Below are 20,548 nucleotides of genomic sequence, written 5' to 3' on the forward strand. Positions count from 1 at the left end.
CTCGTGCGGCTCCGGGAGGAAGGCTCGCGCCTCGCGAAGACACCCGACCGCAGCGCGCGCGCCGACGGCCGCGAGCGTTCAAATACAGCCCTCCCCCTCTGCTCCTCCTCCCGACTCGGCCGTTGGAGCGCATGCGGCGACCGTTACTTTGGGCGGGAAGCGAGGGCCCCCATGGAGGCCGCCTGGCTGCAGCGGCTCCTCGGGAGGCGGCTCAGGGTCACCCTGGCCTGCGGCTCCTACGCCGGCTTCCTGCGGCACGTAGACCCCGGCACTAAAGCCATCGCCCTGGACCTCAGTGAGTGAGGGCGCCGGGGAATGGGAGGGAGTAAAATCGATGGCTGCGGCATGAGGGCCGCTCCCTGGAGGCCTCGTCTCGGCTGATGGCGCTCAAGAAGTTGTCGGGGAGTCGTGCAACTCCAGCTCTGCCATCGGCCCCATCGCCTGGCCGGGGCTCCTGTCTCCCCCCCCTCCCCGCCCAAGTCATATTATTTTTTTATAAGGGGTGGTCACTGATGGGGAGACTGAACCTTTTTATCCCACGTCCGGGAACGTCAAAAGCAGATTTCCGCAGATGAAGCAATGCTTCGTGTGTCTGTTTCGAACCTCAGACATGATCAAAATAACAGGAAAGCAGCAAAATCTTGATCAGTTCATAACCCGTCTTCCAACCCCCTCGGGTCCCGACCCAACTGCACAGCGCCTCGGGACGTCCTCCCGACGTGAAAGGAATCGTGTTGTTGTTGTTGTCCGTGCCCTCCCACCGCCCTACCTATCCGCACTGCTGACTCCGCCGCCGCCTGCCTCCGCTCGGCTCCCTCCAGCCGCCTTTCTCGTCTCCCGTCCCTCCGCTCCACCATTGGCGGCTGTGCTTTCAGCCGCTACGCCCTGAAGCTCTGGAACTCCCTCAATCCCTCCGCCGTGCCCCCCTCCCGCCCCCACCTTCAAATCCCGCCTAAAGACCTTCCTTCCTAATCGTGCTCACGGTCACCTCCCCTCTCCCCCCGACTCGAGGTCAGACTCCACCACTGTCAAGCGCTCCAGGAAGCTTACCCCCCCCCCCCCGTGAAAGGTGCGATATAAATGCAAGTTGTTGAAATCGTACAATTTCTTTAACGATCAAGTTATATTCTGTAAAATTTGCCAAACATTCTGTAAAAACTGACAATATGCTGACCCCCTTGGAGACTGCCAACAAAATCACCATTAACTTTATTAACTTTATTATTATGATGAAAGGGCAATTTACTGGAGGGGGGGATTTTGAATTTTCCTGCTGGGGAATTCCTAGGGGCTGGTGTAGATTTTCCTCACACTTTATATGTTTTTTAAAAAAAAAGGCCCTGTGGGAAATTGTGCGCAATTTGGCTGCCTTGTTCGCCTCCAAATACACACACTCTGCACTTTGCAGGAAATCGTTGTGAAGTACTTTGAGACATCCTCACAACGTGAAAGGCCCTATATCATGCTATTACTTACATTGCATTATAAATCTTTAGAAAGTTCTCCCCCAATCAGTTCTCTTTTATGCAACTAGTGATCAGAGAGTGGCAGAGTGGGTGTAGCAAACTGTATAAATCTCTCTGGTCAGCTCCTAATGGCACTCTGGTTTTCTTCTTACTGCAGTTGAAGATTTGGAAAATAACCGGAAGCTTCCTGGAGTCAAAATGTTTTTTGGTCATGAAATCAAAAATTGTAAGTGCTTTATTGTCTAAAACAGCTTTTCTATGTGCCCGGGCACAGACTGCAGCACCAAAGTGGAGGCACTGCTGCTTTCTCATTGCTTCTGCATTCTTGGCCGGGTTGGGTGCAAAGCTCAGAGATATTTTGGAGTATTGTACTATTTTATTCTGGATCCTACTATTTTGGTATAAGTGCTCAAGAAAATAATCGTCCATTGGATGTGTGCGATATACCTGATATCATGATGCTACTCGAGCTGAGCTTGTAATCTTGTTGCCTTGTTGTGAGGCTATTTAATTCTGGAGAAACAGGAAATCCAACTCCCAAAAGATTGTACGGTCATTTGATGCTGGAAAATTTAGTCACTTTGCATTCCAAGTTGTCTGTAGCAGACTTGCCTCTCTGGTGCTTAACAGTGGCTAAGCCATAGAGAAAGGGGACCTGACCAAAGACACAGTCAAAGAGGAAGGTCTTCAGGTGCGATTGGAAGATGGGCAAGGCGGATGGAATAATACCGCAGTTCAAAGATTTACAAAGAATGTACAGCATGGAAACAAGCCACTCAACCCAACTCGTCCGTGCTGAGACTCCACACGAGTCTCCACCCTTTGCTTTCAGCTTCCTAACATTCTGCTATCTCTCCCACTATTCCACATACCCCTATTTTAGTCATGAGCCTCTCATATGGCACTTTATCAAAGACCTTCTGGAATCCACATACACTACATCCACTGCACTTCCCTTGCCTATTCTATCGGTTTCATCTTCAAAGAATTCAATAAGGTTAGTCAAGTGTGACCTTCCTTTTGTAAAACCATGCTGGCTGCTCACAATTATATTCTCCACTTTGAATTCTAATACCTTGCCCACAACTGACGTTAAACTAAATTTCCTGGATTAGCTCTATCACCCATTTGAAAAATGGTTATTATATTGCCATTCTCCTCTCCTTTCTTTACAGAGTTCTTAAATAGGTGTACCAGAGCCTCAGCTATCTCCTCTCTAGTCTCCGTAAAGATCCTTGGGTGCAGTCTACCTGGGCCATGTGCTTTGTCCTCTTTAAGTGTGTAATTTAATATTTCCCTCTCTTAACTGTTGTGATTCTATACTGTCCCTTCTGTTCTTACTAAATTTCTTTATCAGTTTTCTTTGTTTATTTCCAACATTTCCTTATTATCTGTTGTGAGTTTATCCCCTTCTCCCCTTAATGGGGCTATCACTACTTTAACCATTACTTTTGTTCCAAACAAACCCATAGAGTACATTGCTAACATGCCTGTAGAGTACCTTGCTGTTTTTAATTGTTTTTTTGCAATATTCTCCTTATGATTCCTCTTTTCCTTTCTAATCATTCACAACCATTCACAAGGAGCTCCGGGCTGTCAATCAGTCAGGGGCGGAGGAACAGGGAAGAACCAAACGAGGGAATGGAGATGAGAAGTCAAATCACGATTGATTTACAGCGAACTCCATCCATTCACAATGGGTCTGGGCTTTCAATCAGTAGCAACCAGTGAGGGGAAGGTGGGCAGTGACTGCATCTAGTGGACGGTAAGAGACCAATTAGCGGCGGCTCCGAGGTGTTCATAACCGCATCACCAAGAACTGAAATTGGATAGAGACGGTGACCTGCTGCTGCTCATCTACTGGGCGGGAAAGAAAGAAAACTTTGGTTAACCTCGGACGCCAGTTAATTCGGACAAAATGCCCTGTCGCGATGTGTCAGGCTTAAGCAGTTTCCATTGTACATGGTCCAATAGTGTCACTTGTCCTGTTTTATCCTTTATTTCTAACCACATGGATTCCATCTTGTGTACCCCTCATAATTTATATCTCTGCAATTATAGAGTGTCGTACCAATACTGCTCCCCTACCTCCCATTTTCTCTCTGTTCCTTCTAAATATATTGTATAATAGGAAGGTAGGAATATCGGAACAAGAGTGGGCCATTCAGCCCTTCAAGCCTGTTCTGCCATGTATTAGATTATGGCAGATCTGTACCTTAACTCCAATTAACCGCCCTTTCCCCATAACCCTTGATACCCTTACCTAACACAAATCTATATACTTGAATGGATCCAGCATCCACAGCCTTCTGTTATTTTAAGCACTCTTGAAATGCTACCTTTCATGGAGGGCACTATATAAGTGCAAGTGGTGATGCTTTATTCTGCAATATTTAATTGCCAATCATGTACAGCAAGTGTAATACTGCCCAAAGTGGAAACTACAAATTTGAATACATTTATCTGTTTAATAGTGATGTTCCTTTTCCACTCTAAATATAAATACATTGTATAAAACTTTTTTTTTAATCCTATTTGAGGGGAATTTGGGTCTTTTTATAAAAAGTCCTCTTCTGAATTTGAATGTTTGTTTTCTCATGCACTTCTGTAATAAATCTGTGTGTTTCAGTGGAGTTTCTTGATGCCGTATCCTGTGAAACAGTGAATAAGCCGAGACACGCTGACAAGTAAGACAGCTATCTTGTGGTTCCTTTATATCGTGCTACGGAGATTATAAATGCCACATTCTGATGCTCCAAATGTGTTTTGTAATTGAAATCTAAAGTTCAGTTACTAATGTACAACTAAAGGTGGTGCTTTTATACTGCTTCTGAACTAACAACAAAAACAACAACTTGCATTTATATAGCGCCCTTCATGTAGGGCAGCGTCTCGGAGACTGCTTTTGACAACTGACATTTTGTCCGTGTACAAATGTCAGTATCTCCATAGCCTCATCCACCAGACTTAGGTGATCTCCTGAGTGCCAACTGGTTCGGCTTCTCCCTCCACTCAGCAAACATTAGCCTGCTTCATGACACCCCCCCCCCCCCCCACATACACACACTATTGTGCAAGCTTTGTACTGTATTACAGTATATGCCCTGAGCAGTGATGCATTCAAGATCTTCAGCAGATGACATTTCTGGGAAGAAGTTCTTGCAGAAACTGTCCTGAATGTAAGGCTGTCAAGATTTTTGCTTCAACAGTTGAGTCAATGTCGCAGTCGCTGTCTATGACAACTGATTGAATTGCTCTGTGAGCTTCATGCTGTGTTGACTGAGGACCAATATTCTATTTAACTGTTGAGACATTCATAAGACCTCATGGTAACCTAAAGTTGTTCTTAAACTTATTTTCAAAGGAACAACTTGGAAAATGTAACGACAAAACCTCCAGAAGTACCTTTCGGGTGGCAGGAATCCTCAGGTAGCCTAACAGTTTTAATTTCTTTCCATATGTTTGGTGTTTAGATAAATGATAAATGGTGTTTATGCACAAGGAAGATTTTGTCACTGAAGGTTGCACTGAGGTCTCGGGGAGGAGGAGCATGGGAGATGTGCAGAGACCTGGAGGACTGAGGCCTGTGGGCACCTGGTGCACAGTACTAGAGAAGTGCTGCATTGCTGAAGTGTTGTCCTTTAGATGAGACATTAAACCAAAGTTTGCCAGTTCAGATATGTTACGAATTCCATTCAAAAGAAGCAGGGAATATCTCCCAGTGCCCTGGCCAACAATCTTGCAGATTAATTGGTTGTTCACTTTATGGCTTACCGTGGGGTATTGCTGTGTGCAAATTGACTGCCGTGTTTGACAAGGCAGAAGTTCCCAAACTTTCTGGGCTCAAGCCCTCCCATGACATTAGGCATCCTGACTGAGGATGACCCCCCCTCACACACACAATAAATCTGTAGAAATTGAGTAACTTATACGCATTGTACCTACACAGCTCTAGTTATCACTATTTTGCTTTTGTCAATGTTGGTAACTTGAAGAGATGTACTTGAGATCAATCTGCTATTTTGTATTTTTCAGAAGAGGAGACAGATTTGATGTTTCTTGTCATTGACCAGTTTCACCAAAAGTTTGGCCCTGCTGTGAGTTGATTGCTGTTCTTATATCTCGTGCTGGTTCGGGCTCTAGTACTCGCACCCTATTCCTACCGGAACTCATTCAAGTAGAGAAGCTATTTATTTCCCACTTCAAAATTAGATTTGGCAGGGACTGAAGTGACCTCTGTGCAGCATTAATAGCATTAAAAAGCTTGGCTTCAACAGACAAAAGGGCATTTATAATTGCAACAATACCAGTATTTGGCACATAATCATACAGCAGAATCTGTCACATCTGGACTTGAACCTGGTTTCTGTGTTTTTTACCACAGTTTACGCACCACTTTCGCATTGATCTGTGGTGACTTGGAAGTCACGTTCAAGCTATACTGTGTGCTGGTCAGGTCATACTTAGAATACTGTGTGCAGTTCTGTACACCATGACATAGGCCCTCGAGGCAGTGTAAAGGGAGCAACAAGAGTGGTCCCCAGTGTTAGAGAAATAAGCTGTGAGTAACAATTAGATAAACTTGGGCTCTTCAGTCTTGAAAATTAATGTTTCAGAGGGTATCTTATAGAGATGTATAAAATTTAAATGGGATTGATAAAGTAAACCCAGAACAAAACTTCTGGATGCACCGAGAGTATAGAACAAGAGGACATAGGTTTAGAGTTTTTTCTAAAAAAAAGCCATTTCAGGACAGACACCAGGACGTTGAATCGTTCAAAACAGCTTGTTGCTGTAATGGGAAGAAAGTAGGGTGGGGATTCTGGGACGATTGAGATCAAATGACCATTTTCATCCATACTGATCTTGTGATCATAGATTGTGAAGTACAGAAACGGGCTATTCAACCCAACTTGTATCTGCAACTCCACGTGAGCCTCCACAATTCCTAATCCTCTCTCCCATACCACTGTATTTTCTTCTCCCCCATGTTTCAATAGGAAAGTAGTTGACCAATGATTTGAAAATACAGAGTGTGTTAATTCATTCCTTACAGATCCTGCACATTAAGCAGCAGAGTGTGATTGGAGTTGCAGTGGAAGGTGTTGATGTCTGTCGCTTTGGAAAGCTATGTTGGTTGCAGGTAATATTCCATCTTGGTGTTAATGAATGCATGGAGCCTGACCCATTTCAAATATTTCTGTTTTTTCTTCCTTCTCTTCCTAATAGCATTTTTTGGGGTCAGCTGGGTGTTTGACACCTGCAGAAACCCATCACCATTCCATGTATCCCACCTACACATGGAAATTCCAGAGATAGATTGTTGGAATGGAAGGTGCACTCTGCTTACCTAATTCTGGAACGTATGATGCGCAGGTTTCCAGAAGGACTAAAGAGCAATGGTGACATCCTCAAATATTCGTCTCCATAAGAGAGCTTCAAGAAAGCTTCTCATAAGATGTCTGGTCTCTATCTCCAGCTCCGAGGGGGCCCCGCTTATCCCCCACCCTCCAGCAAGGAGGATAGTCACCGGTTGGTTATGTAATATCCAACCAAACTCGGGTTTGAGCCCTCACTAGGTGGATGGCAGGAATCAGGAACTCCCTGCGAGCTTCCTGGTGAGCAACACAGCTCAGCATGAAATGCGTGAGAGCATTGCTGTTCCTGCCCCGTTGTGTCTGTGCTGATGTTCACTCCCCAATTGGAGCTTTGTATTCTAATCCCATTCCCTGTTTTCTTCCCATACTAAGAATGCAAAGTTGTTTTTCATTAATCTTTCTTCACAGCTTCCCCTTTCACATTTGGGTTAGACCTCACTCTTTTCTGCCTTTGGTGATGTAAATGTATATTTTTGTGGCCTTGCCACCAAAACAGTTCGTCAAGCAGTTGGCAGCAAGTGTGGAAAAAAAAACACTTCTGTGCATAGTGGATCCAATAATGTAAAGGTTTCTATCCATCAGATCATTTTACTGCCTTTTAGGTACCATTTAATTCTTCGCCATTTTAGATCGCAACAAAGAGCCAAATTTACCTGTTTGACATCTCCCTCCTTGGAGCGGTGGCGTTTAAGAATGGGCTTGCGATGATTCTGACAGACTCTAACATACTGAAGGTACGTTTATTTACCCTAGACAGTCAACTGTAGGAAGAGCTTGACAAGTTAGGGAAGAAAACCATTGGAAACCAAGGTGACCAAGTCGTCTGTTCATTCATGGAACCAGAGGTTTTTCAGTGTTATCCTGAACTTTACTCTCGTGCTCAGGATCATTCACAACATTTGAGCAGATGAAACGATTGCTGCCTTCAGGATGAAGAAACTGCAGTGCAATGCTTGAGTACGAATCACTGGTACAGAGAATTTTAATCCTTTCTGGATTAGGGGGTAAAACATTCCTTTTAGGTGGAGATGTACTCTTAACTATGAAGTAGTCCAGAGCGTCTAGAATTTGGCAAATTCTTAAATCCTTGCAGTTGATACTGAATTTAACAATTTGTCATGTTTTGGACACTTGAAATATTACACAAAGAGATGAACTGTTGACCCGGACAGAATTTCTCCCCATAAGTAAGTACACTGACGCACAGATCCACCATTTGGTAGCATGAGGCTTGAGAGGAATCAGTGCTAATTTGGCACCCAGTATTGGCAACAAGCATTCCCAATTCAGGAAGAGCATGTCTTCAGAGGCAGAGTACAACTCCCCCTATTCTACTCCAATAATGTATCTTAACCTACAGGCTTGAAGTTTAATCTAGATAAATGTAAAGCAAATCACTTTGGTAGGAGGAATAAACAAGCCAACTATACATTAGATAGTAAGAATTTAAGAGGTGGAGAGGAGCAAAGAGATCTGGGATTCAGATTCACAAAATCACAGATGCTGAAAGTAGCAGCTAATGTAGACCAGGACAGAGAGAATATAAGTGGTGTCCTTGGCCAGAAGAATAGAATATAAAAGTGGGAATGAATGTTATTTATATAAAACCTTCATTGGAGTCCTGTGTGCAGTTCTGTTTGCCACACTACAGGAGAGGGTATTGTGGGGTTGGAGTGAGGGCAGCGCACATTTACAAGGCTATTACCAGGAATGAGGATCAGCCAGTGAGAAGGATTAGACAGGCTGCAGCTTTTCTCTGGAGATGAGGCAATTAAGAGTTTACCAGTAAGTGATAAGTTTACAGATCTGTTAACGTAATTGACTGTTTTCTTATTGTTCTTTATTCAGGTGATCCACGACTGCCGCCTGGTCTCTGACTGCTTATATCATCAATATGGAGTGGACTTGACCAACGTCTTTGATACCCAGGTATGCTGCATGCTGTTTCATTGTCTATTTGAGAAATCGTTTGAGCTTAATCGTGGTTAGAGGTGCTGCCTCTATTTATAAATGTTTTCCATCATTATACACTAAACCCCGGCTAACCGGATTAATGGATGGCGAGATCCGGTCTGGCCAGCCGTAGTTTCTGGCTAAATGTAATTACAATCCTGGTATTACCATTTACCGATGTTTTTTGGCACCGACTTTGTTCAATGCCGATAAATACCAGTTCTGGCATTGTAATTGAATAAACTATCTTCTGCTCGCAGGATTCAAACTGAGACAAAGTGGATCCTCCTGGCAACTGAAGGCAGCGAACTTGGTGGGGTAGGGTGTGGGCGGGGGCACGAGGAGATTATGGTGAGCAGGCAGCACTAGAAGAGCAGGGTGGGGGGGCACTATGAGAGCAGGGTGAAGTGTGGGGGGTGGCACTAGAAATGTTTTTCTGTCAGGGTGGGCCACCAAGAGAGCAGGGTCGGGGGGGACCACCAAGAGAGCAGGGTCAGGGGGGGACCACCAGGAGAGCAGGGTCGGGGGTGGGGGGCATGGGGAGTGCAGGGTCAGGGGTCACTGGGAGAGCAGGTTGAGGAGGGGGGCACTGGGAGAGCAGGACAAGGAGGGGGGCACTGGGAGAGCAGGACAAGGAGGGGGGCACTGGGAGAGCAGGGCGAGGGGTGGGGTGGTTGGGCGGCACTGCGAGAGCAGGGTGAGTGGGAGGTGCAGCACTAGGAGAGCACAGTGAGGCCAGGGGATCCTCACCCCTCACTAACCCTCAGCCCTCACTAATCCTCTCCCTCACCTACCATTAGCCATCTCGAACCCCACCTACCCTCAGCCCCTGCTAACCCTCTCCTCAGACAGTGAACCTGTGCATTTGGGCTGGGGGTTCCATTTCTGAGTAGCTGTTCTAGTATTTATTATGCAAGAGTGTGGGTGGGAATCTATTCAATGGAGTTCTGCTGCTTTGGGGAACCCAGGAATGCTGAGGGGGAGGGAGGTCTGTACCGTTGTTGTTTGGCAGTATTACGTTCTATAGTTTGGAAGCTTTTCTCTTGCTCTCTGTTGCTTATGGTTTTTCCTGTCTCACATTCTGTCTTTCGAGTCTATTTCTTTCTGTCTTCTCTTGTCACTCTCACACATCTTTACCAGTCTGTCTCTTACCCGATCAACCACAAAGAACATTGACACATTGTTCAACAACAAAAACTACTAGGACTGAACGTGTAAACATATTGAATGTCTTCAGCTGGTGGTAATGAAATCCCAACCAGAGAAAGCAGTAGATTGGTTGCATTCGTTCTAATGTTTCTGTCACCATAAGGGAGGGTGTTGCTGCAAACAGGTCAGGCCAATTTTGTGGCGGGGGGGAGGCAGTTGAAACTGGACCTACTGGTTGCTCCATTGAAGAACAAGCCAAGTCTATGTTTTGCTTCACAATAACTGAAACACTGCTATGGTTATAAACAGTTGCTTACAAAGGGTGACTTAGGTTTCACAATAACGTCACTGCTTCTTCCTTGTTCATGCTGATTAGTTTAAATTACCTGTGGAGAGAAATACCAGCTTGATTGAGATTTACTATTTATGTTGCATTTTATAGTACCTATAATTTGACAAATTGTTGAGTTTTAACTTTTAAGTCAATTGTCTTAGTGACTATCCACCTGAGGGGGGGAAGGAGGTGGGGAGAGGAAGGTGGGACCTCCTGGCAGCTGAACTGGCTCCAAGGTGACATGCAATACAACAGAATGTCAGAATGGAATCCACCCTCTGTTGTGGTCCATAGTTTGATTCCTGAGCTACGGGTCTGCAGTATTCCAGGGCACTGCTGATGACAGCACAGCCCAGACTGGCTCATTTGCAGGACTTGGAAGGGTAGACCAGTCTCCAGGGTAAAGGACTCTTCCCACTGAGCTCCTGTTAACCCTGCAAAGCAAAGCACTAAGATAGCAATGGGGACAACCCTGCATTGTTGGATGTGCCATCCTTTGATTGAGACGTTAAACCTGTGCAGGTGGATGTTAAAGATCCCATGGCACTATTTGAAAAAAGAAGGGAGTTTCTCCCGGTGTCCTGGCCAACAATCTTCCAAATAAAATTGGTTACTCACAACATGGCTGTTTGTGGCACATTGCTGTGCGTAACTGGCTGCTACATTTCGCCCACAAAATACATAGTCTCTGCACTTTACAGTATATCCTGTGAAACGCTTTAAGATGTCTCGACTTGATAAGACGTTATATCAAATGCAAGGATTATTAATATTAGGGTAGTCCTAGCTGAACAAGCAGCAAGAAGCTTGACAAACAGTGGTCTCATTGGCAACCTATATGGTTTTAACTGGTTAAACTCCAACGCACTCTTGTATCCACAAGCCTCGAGTCTTGCTAGCCTGTGCCTAATAATTTCCAGAATTAGGTAAGCAGGGTGTGTACATGGAGAGTACATATTGCATACCACACACAAGAATTTCCATGTGTAAGTGACAGACATGATGGATGAACACCAGTCTGGTGTTGATACTCTTTAGCAAAGTGATGGGTTTCCACATGTCCGCCGCACTGCATTAGAGTGTCAGCCTTGGCGTTATAGCCCCGATGTTGTACCTGAACCTACAACCTACTGAGTCGAAGGTGAGAGTGCTAGGTGAGAGTACTGGTGTTCCTCCATCATGTCTGTCACTTACACATGGAAATTTTTGTGTGTGGTATGCAATATGTACTCTCCATGTACACACCCTGCTTACCTAATTCTGGAGAGTATTAGGCACAGGCTAGCAAGACTCGAGGCTTGTGGACACAAGAGTGCTGGCCAACAATCCCACCCAAATAAAATTGTGCACTCATTTCACAGCTTTTTGTGTGATGTTGCAAGTACGCAAATTGGCTGCTGCGTTCACCTACAAAAAATAGAGTCACATCTCTATTGTATATCCTGTGAAACACTTTGAGACATCCTCCTGATGTGAAAGGTTTTTCACAGGTTGTGCTGTATCAAATGTAAGGATTATTAAGTCCCAACACGGGAATAGTAAAGATATGTTGGCATTGAAGGGATATAGCGAAGGGCAACAAGATTGAAAGGAGATTGATAGCTAGAAGACCATAAGACATAGGAGCAGGAATAGGCCATTCGGCCCCTCGAACCTGCCCCGTCATTTATTAAGAACATGGCTGATCTTCTAACCTAAATCCATTTACCCATCCTATCCCTTAATCCCTCTATCCTTTAGGAAAAAGGATTCAGCAAAAGATGGAATATTCACACTGCAAGATGTCTGCAGTGTATCTGCATTGTGTTGTGTGATTAGCTGTTCAGCACAGCCCACTATCATAGGAAGCAAACACTTTACCTTCTGGACTTTGGAGCCATTCAATGGATGTCATTCCTCTTTTTTACCTGTAGGTGGCTGACGTTCTCCAGTTCTCACTGGAAACAGGAGGTCTTCTCCCCAGCTGTGTCAGCACGTTTGAAGAAAGTCTGGTTTGTCACCTCAGCCTCTTGCCACCAAAAGTCTCCTTTCTCCAGTACAGAGCACAAATGGTCAAGGTAGTTATATAATCCTTGTGATTGATATAGCATTTATAATGTTGAAACCTCTCAAAACACTTCACCGTAATTGTCATATGTAGTGACTGCGTTTTTGTAGGCAAGCATAGTAGCCATTTTACACGCATCTAAATCCCACAGCTGCAAAGTGAATGACCAATTAATCTGCAGCATTGTTGGCCAGGAAGGAAATCCCTTTTTTTTTGAATAGCGCCATACTTTAATGTTCACCCGACACCAACAGATGAGATCTTGGTTTAAACACAATAACAACAAATTTCATTTGTATAGCGCCTTTCACGTCGGGAGGACGTCCCAAGGAATCCAGAATATCTCATCCAATGGACAGCACCTACGATGTTGTTCTAAGCAATGCCACTAAACATAGAAATCCTAGAGATAGATTGATGGAATGAAAAGCGCACTCTTCCTGGAAGGACACATCCTGCTTCTTAATTCCGGAAAGGCACAGGTTGGCAAGAGCCAAGGCTTGGGGACCCTAGAGTGTGCTTTGGGGTAACTGCTGGTGTTTAATCAGCTAAAACCATATACCTTGCCATTGATATTGCTGTCTGGCAAGCTTTCCCGCTGCTTGTCCAGCTAGGATCACCCTACCCATTACGGCTTTGGCTTATAGCGTTAACGGGAGCTGAGTGGGAAGAGTCCCTGCAGCCAGTGACTGGGCTGCCCTTCCACATCCCACCAATTAGCTCAGCTCCAAGGAGGCCCCACTTACCCTTTACCCCAGGAGAATAGTTACCACTTACCACGGGTGTGCCTTTGGTCACCTTCCTCCCCCTCCCCCTGGCTCGGCCCCGGGATTCGTTACTGTGAAGCGCTCTGAGACGCCGTCCAGCATGGAGGGCGCTATAGTTGATGTTGTGAAGTCAGCATTTAAAAAGCAGCAATGATGGGGGGACTGTACGGTGGGTGGTCTGGAGGAGTGAGAACTGATGGACTGGAGGACCTTCTTCTTCCAGTCCAATCTTCTAATATTCTGACAAAGAAAACGATGGTGGGTTGTTAGAGTAAGGAACACTGCCACAAAATGGCTGTTCAGGCTGAGACTATAATAATATTTCAAAAAAGAATTAACTGGATTAAAAATTGAAGAGATTACAGTAGAGTACAGGAAGCGAGCCAGGGAATGGGATTAGCGCAGAATAGTGCTCTGGGATGCTACCTTGTGTGAGGGGTGCTATATAAATGCAAGTTGTTGTTGAGTGAGCACGAGCCCAGACACAATGACAAGAGGGAGAATTACACCAATTCTAAATAAACAAACAAATAAATAAAGCTAAATGTATCAAGTGTTGAAATTTTTTTTTGTATTTTGACACCATCTTTGAAAATGCAACTGGCTGAGGCCAGTGTTAATTACTCTCCTGCTTCCTTTATCTTTAATATTCAGGTTAACCCCAGGGTGTGGGCCAGCCGCCCACTCTCTCCCTGCTTGCTACGCATTGCAGCTTTAGAAGTCAGATATCTGTTGCCGCTGCGTTCTATTCTGATGGATAAGCTGATGTTGGATTTCACCACTCAGGTGGACAACTACTTGAACATGTACAGAAACATGCCCAGCTTCACCCTGGGCTGCCCTGAGGTAAGGACAAGTCATATTCCCTGCTTATTCCAAAAGCTTCAACTCAGATATGGCAAACCAACCACGGCTAGCTTTCAGGCTGGCTTAGCTTTCTTTCTCAGTCTAAGTAGCCAAAGCACCTCGACAACAACTGAACGAGAACTGGTCTTGACTGGCCAGTCCCCTCAGCAGCACAGCTCAAAACAGGGTTCATCTCCAAGCTCTCATTCAACCCCACCCTACCCACACCGTTTTACTTCAATTTCTGTGCCCAGCCATAAATCCTTCCTTTTCACTTTCAAAGCCCTCCATGATCTTGCTCCATCCTACCTCTGTGACCTACTGACACTTACCAACCTTCCTGCTTTTTCCTCTCGAGAGGCACTGGCCTGCTCTATGTCCCCCCGACCTGCTCATTCCACCGTCGGTGGTCGGGCCTTTCCATCCCTCTTGGCCCCCACTCCTCTTGATTCCAACCCCCAGCTCAGGTGCAAAGCTTCACTGTTCAGCGCCTCCCAGCGGCAAATGCGCTATATAAATTCAATCTTGTTGTTGCATCCTCACAATAATTATTTCATTTGGTCTGAGCATGAGAATTGGTGTTTGCTCTACACGCAAGTGCCTGGCCTCTGGGCTGAGGTGGTCTTTGCTCCACCTGGGCTGAGGTGGTCTGCTCCACATACAGTGACTAAAAAGCTGACACCCAGGATGGAGGATATTGAAAGCTACTCACAATTTGAGGCCCATTATACTCTAGTATACACTAATTTCAGATTGTTGTGTTAGAGCTGAGAAACCTGCATGCTGCCTCCAAGATAGAAGTGTTTGGTTCTAAAATTGATGATGAGCACAAGAAAGAACAACAACTTGCACTTATGTAGCACCCTCTACACAGGGTAGCGTCTCGGAGCGCTTAAAACCGTGTGTAATGTAGAGGGTGAAGCGGTGGTTCAGTACTCTGTACAGCCTGCTGTTATGTGGTTTATGTCTCAACCAGAATTGTCACTCTGCCAAGCCCTGTTGACTTATTTGAGTTTTTATGCCACCTCATACCCGCTTCACATGAGGCCCGCACAGGTTTCACTCCACTGCTCACTTACACAGCCTGAGACTGGCTGCAATCACTAGATCATAATATTGTATAAATACAAAAGAGAAGAAATCATTCCTATGGCAGCTGTCAGACCTCCCTCATTCCACAGCATGTGCCTGTTACGTGTTCCTTGGGCTTTCTCCTCTATCTCTCGGATTCAGAACCGGCCCAGGCTGATGGGTGAAAATCTCAGTGTGTTATCTGTTGAGTTTTACATAAAACTGGTTCCTAGCTGCCTGAAACCAATCCCTGGTGGGTGTGGACTCCCAGCAAAGTTTGAAACCAAAATGTCAGGACAAGGTCATGGAACTGGAAATGTTATGAGGCAATCCTGGAAACGGTGGTAGCTACATGCTGGATAAACCTGTCCCCAATGCTGACACAACTGGGAAAATGCCAACATTCACATTCCTCAAATTGATCAGACAAGAAAGAGCCTTTAGGGCGCAATCCACCTGGTACTAGATTTACTCCATTTCTGTAACGTTTCAGGGTGGCCAGGTTTGAAAACTCTTAAATGCTGTACAGCCTTCATTTCCAAGCTGGTTTTCTGCACGGCTGAGCCAGACTGACCCCTGCACAAGAACTCCTCAGAGTTTTGAGCTATACTGAGAAGTAGCTTCTATTTGGTTTCGTTGTTATTTTACTTCTTATGATTTTTCAGAATTTTTTTCTGGAGCTTCCATACGAGCTGAAGGAGATGCAGCTTATTCGCAGGCTGAGGAGAGAGGATGCTTGGAAAGAGTATGCAAAGGATGACAGTGGGCGTCTGGTGAGGCCCTATCCTGGTCACGTGAATGCACCCAAGTCAGAAGGAAGAGTAGTAGCAATGGATGAGATGCCAAAGTGGAAGGCTGCTGAGCCACCGACAGGCGACTCAGGAGACCCTCAGAGGGAGAGGCTGCCATTGCTCGAGCCGAGTGCTGAGCCACCTTGCCCTCCCTTGGAGGACGCTGGTCTGTCTGACTGAGGAAATCTATATTTAATGACGTTTGGCGATTGAGATGCATCTTTTTTTCCCTGACAAAGCCCAGCCGTGCTGGCGAGGCAGTGGTCTTCCATTAACCCACTTCCCACATATACCTTTTCAGAGTTGAGTTGTGACATGAGATTAGCGTTTGTCCGTTGTATGAGGGGTCTCATATGCTATCGTCTATTCAGATGTGGCAATCTGACTTAAAATAATAATGCTTGAATTTGATAAGTCAAATGGGTCTCTTGTCGTGCTTTAAATGGGGAGGTGCCGATCAGAAACCAACCCTCCCTCAACCAGTGTCAGTCTGCCAGCTGAGCAACAACACTGAGGCCTTACAGCGAACTGTTCACTTGCTCTGCTGTGGAACATAAAGTGACAGAAAGACCTAAGAGAAAATGAAGCCCACTGATGTCGAGGTTAACCGCTGAGGTTTGATAAGTTAAATGTGATATTTCAGTAACAAATTTCCAAGCAATAAACATTCTCTGTGCACAAATGAAAGTGTCCGTCTGTCTTCTCATGCCTAATAATCCTTGCATTTGATATTGTTTACAATGTTTCACAGAGACCGGGTCAAATAGCAAGACAGGAGGAGGCGGTGGCCGTAGTTGATCCTTATCTCTCCACCAGTCCCTTTCCTAAGGTTACTCCCATTGTTATTCACCATGATTTATGGACTATCTGAGCTGCACAAGAAACTCTCACAGACTCCTCGCCAAAACAAGTTAAGATAAGAGTTATTAAAGGAGTTACTGTAGCCCCCTAAAACCTGCCTGTCCAACGACATGTATACAACATATGTACTATATATATTGTGTGTGTATGTATATGTGTGTGCGTGTATGTGTGTGTATATATATACATATATTGTGTGTGTATATATATATATACACACACCCATGTGGAACCTCCCGGGTTCTGGATTCCCCAATCTCCGCCATCAGAAAACCAGTTGGCTAGTGCTGTGGACATCTGGCGATGACCGGTTTGGGTTCTGTGGCCTTCAATGTCAAATCACCAGCAATACTCGCTATAAAGCCTAAGTAAGTGTCACTGAGAGATAGCAGAGAGCACCCCAGTGGAAGTGGGGGGGTTGGCGGAAGCACTGTAGTAGTTATTGAATAATTCACATTGATTACCTGAGGGAATTTCTTGAGAGTTCAGTTGACCAAGACACTGATTTTATCGGTAAGTTTCTGCGACCAACTTGTCATTGTGTGAAATTCTTGTATTTTATAACTAGTGGGAGAGATGCAAAAATCTGTTCTTCAGACTACTGTGTGCACAGTCCATGCAACCTATCTGTCTACTGAGATTCAGACAGTATAGTTTAAACTGTATAATTAGTGGGTGAAACAGTCACAAATCCAGACACAGCCCTGTAGAACTGTGCCGCAATTACATGTTGTAATGTGGGTGCAGTGTCAGGGAAGGGGGAGGTGAAAGATCAAACAGTGCAAGGGAATTGGAGGGGAGAGAGAGCTAGGTAGATGTAGAACTATAGAAATTTATAGCATAGATCGTGTTTGTGTTGCTCTTGTAAGAGCAATCCTTTCAGTCCCATTTACCTGCCCGTTCCCCATACCCCTGTAATTTACCCACTCCATCCATTCGGCAGGCACTGGCTTGCTTCAAGTCCTCTGCCCTGTCGACCCCACCATCGCGGTTGGATCGAGTGCAAACCCTTGGCGTGTCCAGAGCTTTGGGATGTCCTCCCGATGTGAAAGATGCTATATAGTGAAAGGAGTCCTGTAGCTTAGTGGTTAGAGCACTCGCCTTGCAAGTGAGAGACCTGGGTTTGAATCTCGGCGGGACGAAATGCTGGGTAAGTTTTCTTACTCCACAAGCCTCTGTTTACCTAGTAGTAAGTAGGAACCCAGTTGTTAGTTGATTGGCAGATATCTTTTCCGAGGGTAATAATTCCTTAAAAAAAACGGTCATTCAATCCACGACTGTTTGTGGTAACTGCCGTGCGCAATTGGCTGCTGCGTTTTGCCCACAAAATATACAGTCAATGCACTTTACAATATATTCTGTGAAGCGCTGTGAGACATCTCGAAGACATGATAAGGCGCTATATCAAATGCAAGGATTATTATTATAAATGCAATATTTTGTTGTATTTATCTAGTTCCCTTTTGAAAGCTAACATGAATTCTGCCTCAACCACCGTTCTGCAGGCATTCCATAGCCTAACTACTTTGTGTGAAAAACATTCTCACCTGGTGAAATAATTTCTACCAATTGACTTATCAAAACCCCTCACCATTTTAAAGACCTTGATCGGGTCACCCATTAACTTTCTTTGTTCCAACAGAAAAAGTTCGAATTCCTCCAGTCTTCGCTTACAGGCCAAACCGTCATCCCTATGAAACTGTTAAATCTCTGTACCCTATCGCATTATTCTTCCTAAAGTGGGGTGACCAACGCGATACAATGTTCTCACTGTGTGTAACTAACAGTTTTATAAGTTTAGATTTTATATATTCTATCCCCCTATTTATAAAACCTAAGATTCCATTTGCTGAAGAGGAGAATCTGCAGTGGGGAAAGTACGTCAATGGGGCTGATAGATTGTTCCTTCACCAATCAGGACAACCACAATGGCCTTTGTGCTGTAAATTTCTCTGGGATTTTGAAATGATAGGTTTGTGTTGCCGATCATATTACAGGGTGTAGGTGGAATGTGCTTTACATGAGTCAGTATTTCGCAAAATAAATAGCATTTGTTGTGCAATGTTACTATTCTCACTCTGAATTTGTACAGTGTCATTCTGTGTGGTATCGAAATTGTAATCCCCCTGATTAGGGCCTCATGGCCAACTAACTTGCTGTTCAACTTGATCAGGAGGCATTTGTTTGGGGGTCTGATCCTGGCCTTATCTGCTGCCCACACAGGCATTATTTATCTCTAACTCACTTACCCCTCCTGAGACTTGGAGGACATTTTCAGTGTCCAGAAACATCACTAGCTTTTCTCTGCCATTTTGTCAACCCTCCTCTGAAGGTGTTTGTTTATTTTCTGACCTATTCTACACCAGGTGTAGAGTAGGACGGTAACAATTTACAGCACGGAAGAAAGTATTCAGCCCACTGTTCTTGTGCTGCTCTGTTTCTTTAAACCCATCTTTCCACACACCTTGTAGATGGCTCCTATTCAGATATCTAGATCTGCTTCCCACTAGTTCCCTTGCATTTTTTCTTTTTTCCCACAGATGGCTGAAACTCCTGCTCTTCCCCGCCACCCACTTCTTTTTAGATAAAACACAAAATACTGCAGATGCTGGAAATCTAATATTATTATTATTATTATCTAAAACAGAAATAGAGATCGTTGGGAACACTGGGCAGGTCAGGCAGCATCTATGGAGAAAGGAAAATGGGTCAAACTTTACTTTCTCCGCAGATGCTGCCTGACCAACGACTCATTTTTAAATATCTGTCTTTATATCAATTTTTTTATTGCTCAGCTGGGTGCTTTGACGCATGCAGTAAACCATATCACCGTGCTGAAGAGTATCCAAACCAAACAGTTTTTTTTTATTACAATGGAACGTTTGCTCTCTCCCTGGAGGGACACATCTTGCTTTTGCAATTCCGGAAGGTATTAGGTGCAGGTTAGCAAGAGTCAAGGTTTGGGGTCCCCAGAGTGTGAGTTGGGGTAACTGCAGTAATCTAACCTATTAAAACCCCATAGCTTGCCATTGATACTGCCGTCTGGCAAACTTTGCTGCTCCTTGTCCAGCTTGGACCACCTTACAGGGGCTTTGGCTTGCAGGCTGGGCTGTGCTCAGGAATACTGCAGACCTCCCTGGCTCAGGAAATGGGCTACTGAGACCCCAGAGAGGGCTAGCTTGACTCGGATACCATGCGGCCAAACAGAAAACCTCGGAGCCAAGGAAACCCTGCTTACCCCCAAGGAGGAGATAGTCACGAGTTGGTTATTCAACATCCAACAAGCACAGGCTGGAGCCCTCGCTGAAATAGATGGCAGGGACAAGGAACTTCCCGGTCGGTGGGCAACATAGCTCGGCACGAAATGAGTGAAAGCATTGCCACCATCTTCCTGCTCACAGCTCAGGCACAAGTCCTACCTCGGACTCCAGGAATCCTGTAGCTCAGTGGTTAGAGCACTCGCTTTGCAAGTGAGAGACCTGAGTTCAATTCCAGGCAGAGGGCGAAACCTTGGGCAAGTTTCCTTACTCCACACAGAGCCTAATAATAATCCTCCAAAACCAAAAACAATAATAAATTGGTCATTTTCAATCCACGACTGTTTGTGGGACATTGCTGTGCGCAATTGGCTGCCGCGTTCGCCCACAAATTTACAGTCACTTCACTTTACAGTGTGTTCTGTGAAGCGCTTTGGGACGTCCTCCCGACGTGAAATGCAAGGATTATTATTATTATAGTCAAGACACCTGACCAAGCAAGAAAGAGCCAGGTAGCCACGCACTGGGCGGGGCTGCCACACACTGGGCGGGGCCGCCACACACTGGGCGGGGCCGCCACGCACTGGGCGGGGCCAGCACACACTGGGCGGGGCCAGCACACACTGGG

At 45.2% G+C, this 20,548-nt stretch overlaps 1 protein-coding gene across 2 annotated transcripts; it reads left to right on the plus strand.

The window, feature by feature from the left end:
* Positions 1–135: 135 nt before the first annotated feature.
* exd1 (exonuclease 3'-5' domain containing 1) lies at positions 136–16,484 on the plus strand. Of its 2 annotated transcripts, none has more exons than XM_007910661.2 (11): positions 136–295; positions 1,624–1,692; positions 4,096–4,153; positions 4,831–4,895; positions 5,502–5,563; positions 6,523–6,609; positions 7,474–7,578; positions 8,693–8,773; positions 12,194–12,337; positions 13,749–13,940; positions 15,677–16,484. In XM_007910661.2, the coding sequence occupies exons 1-11, from the start codon at positions 172–174 to the stop codon at positions 15,980–15,982; spliced, it is 1,293 nt and encodes a 430-aa protein (XP_007908852.1). In that variant the 5' UTR covers positions 136–171; the 3' UTR covers positions 15,983–16,484. The 2 variants fall into 2 exon arrangements, with proteins under 2 accessions (XP_007908852.1, XP_007908853.1); XM_007910662.2 differs by having other exon boundaries at positions 5,505–5,563.
* Positions 16,485–20,548: the final 4,064 nt, after the last annotated feature.

This window comes from Callorhinchus milii, unplaced genomic scaffold, assembly GCF_018977255.1.
Source record: "Callorhinchus milii isolate IMCB2004 unplaced genomic scaffold, IMCB_Cmil_1.0 Scaffold9, whole genome shotgun sequence".
Taxonomy (NCBI): Eukaryota; Metazoa; Chordata; class Chondrichthyes; order Chimaeriformes; family Callorhinchidae; genus Callorhinchus; species Callorhinchus milii.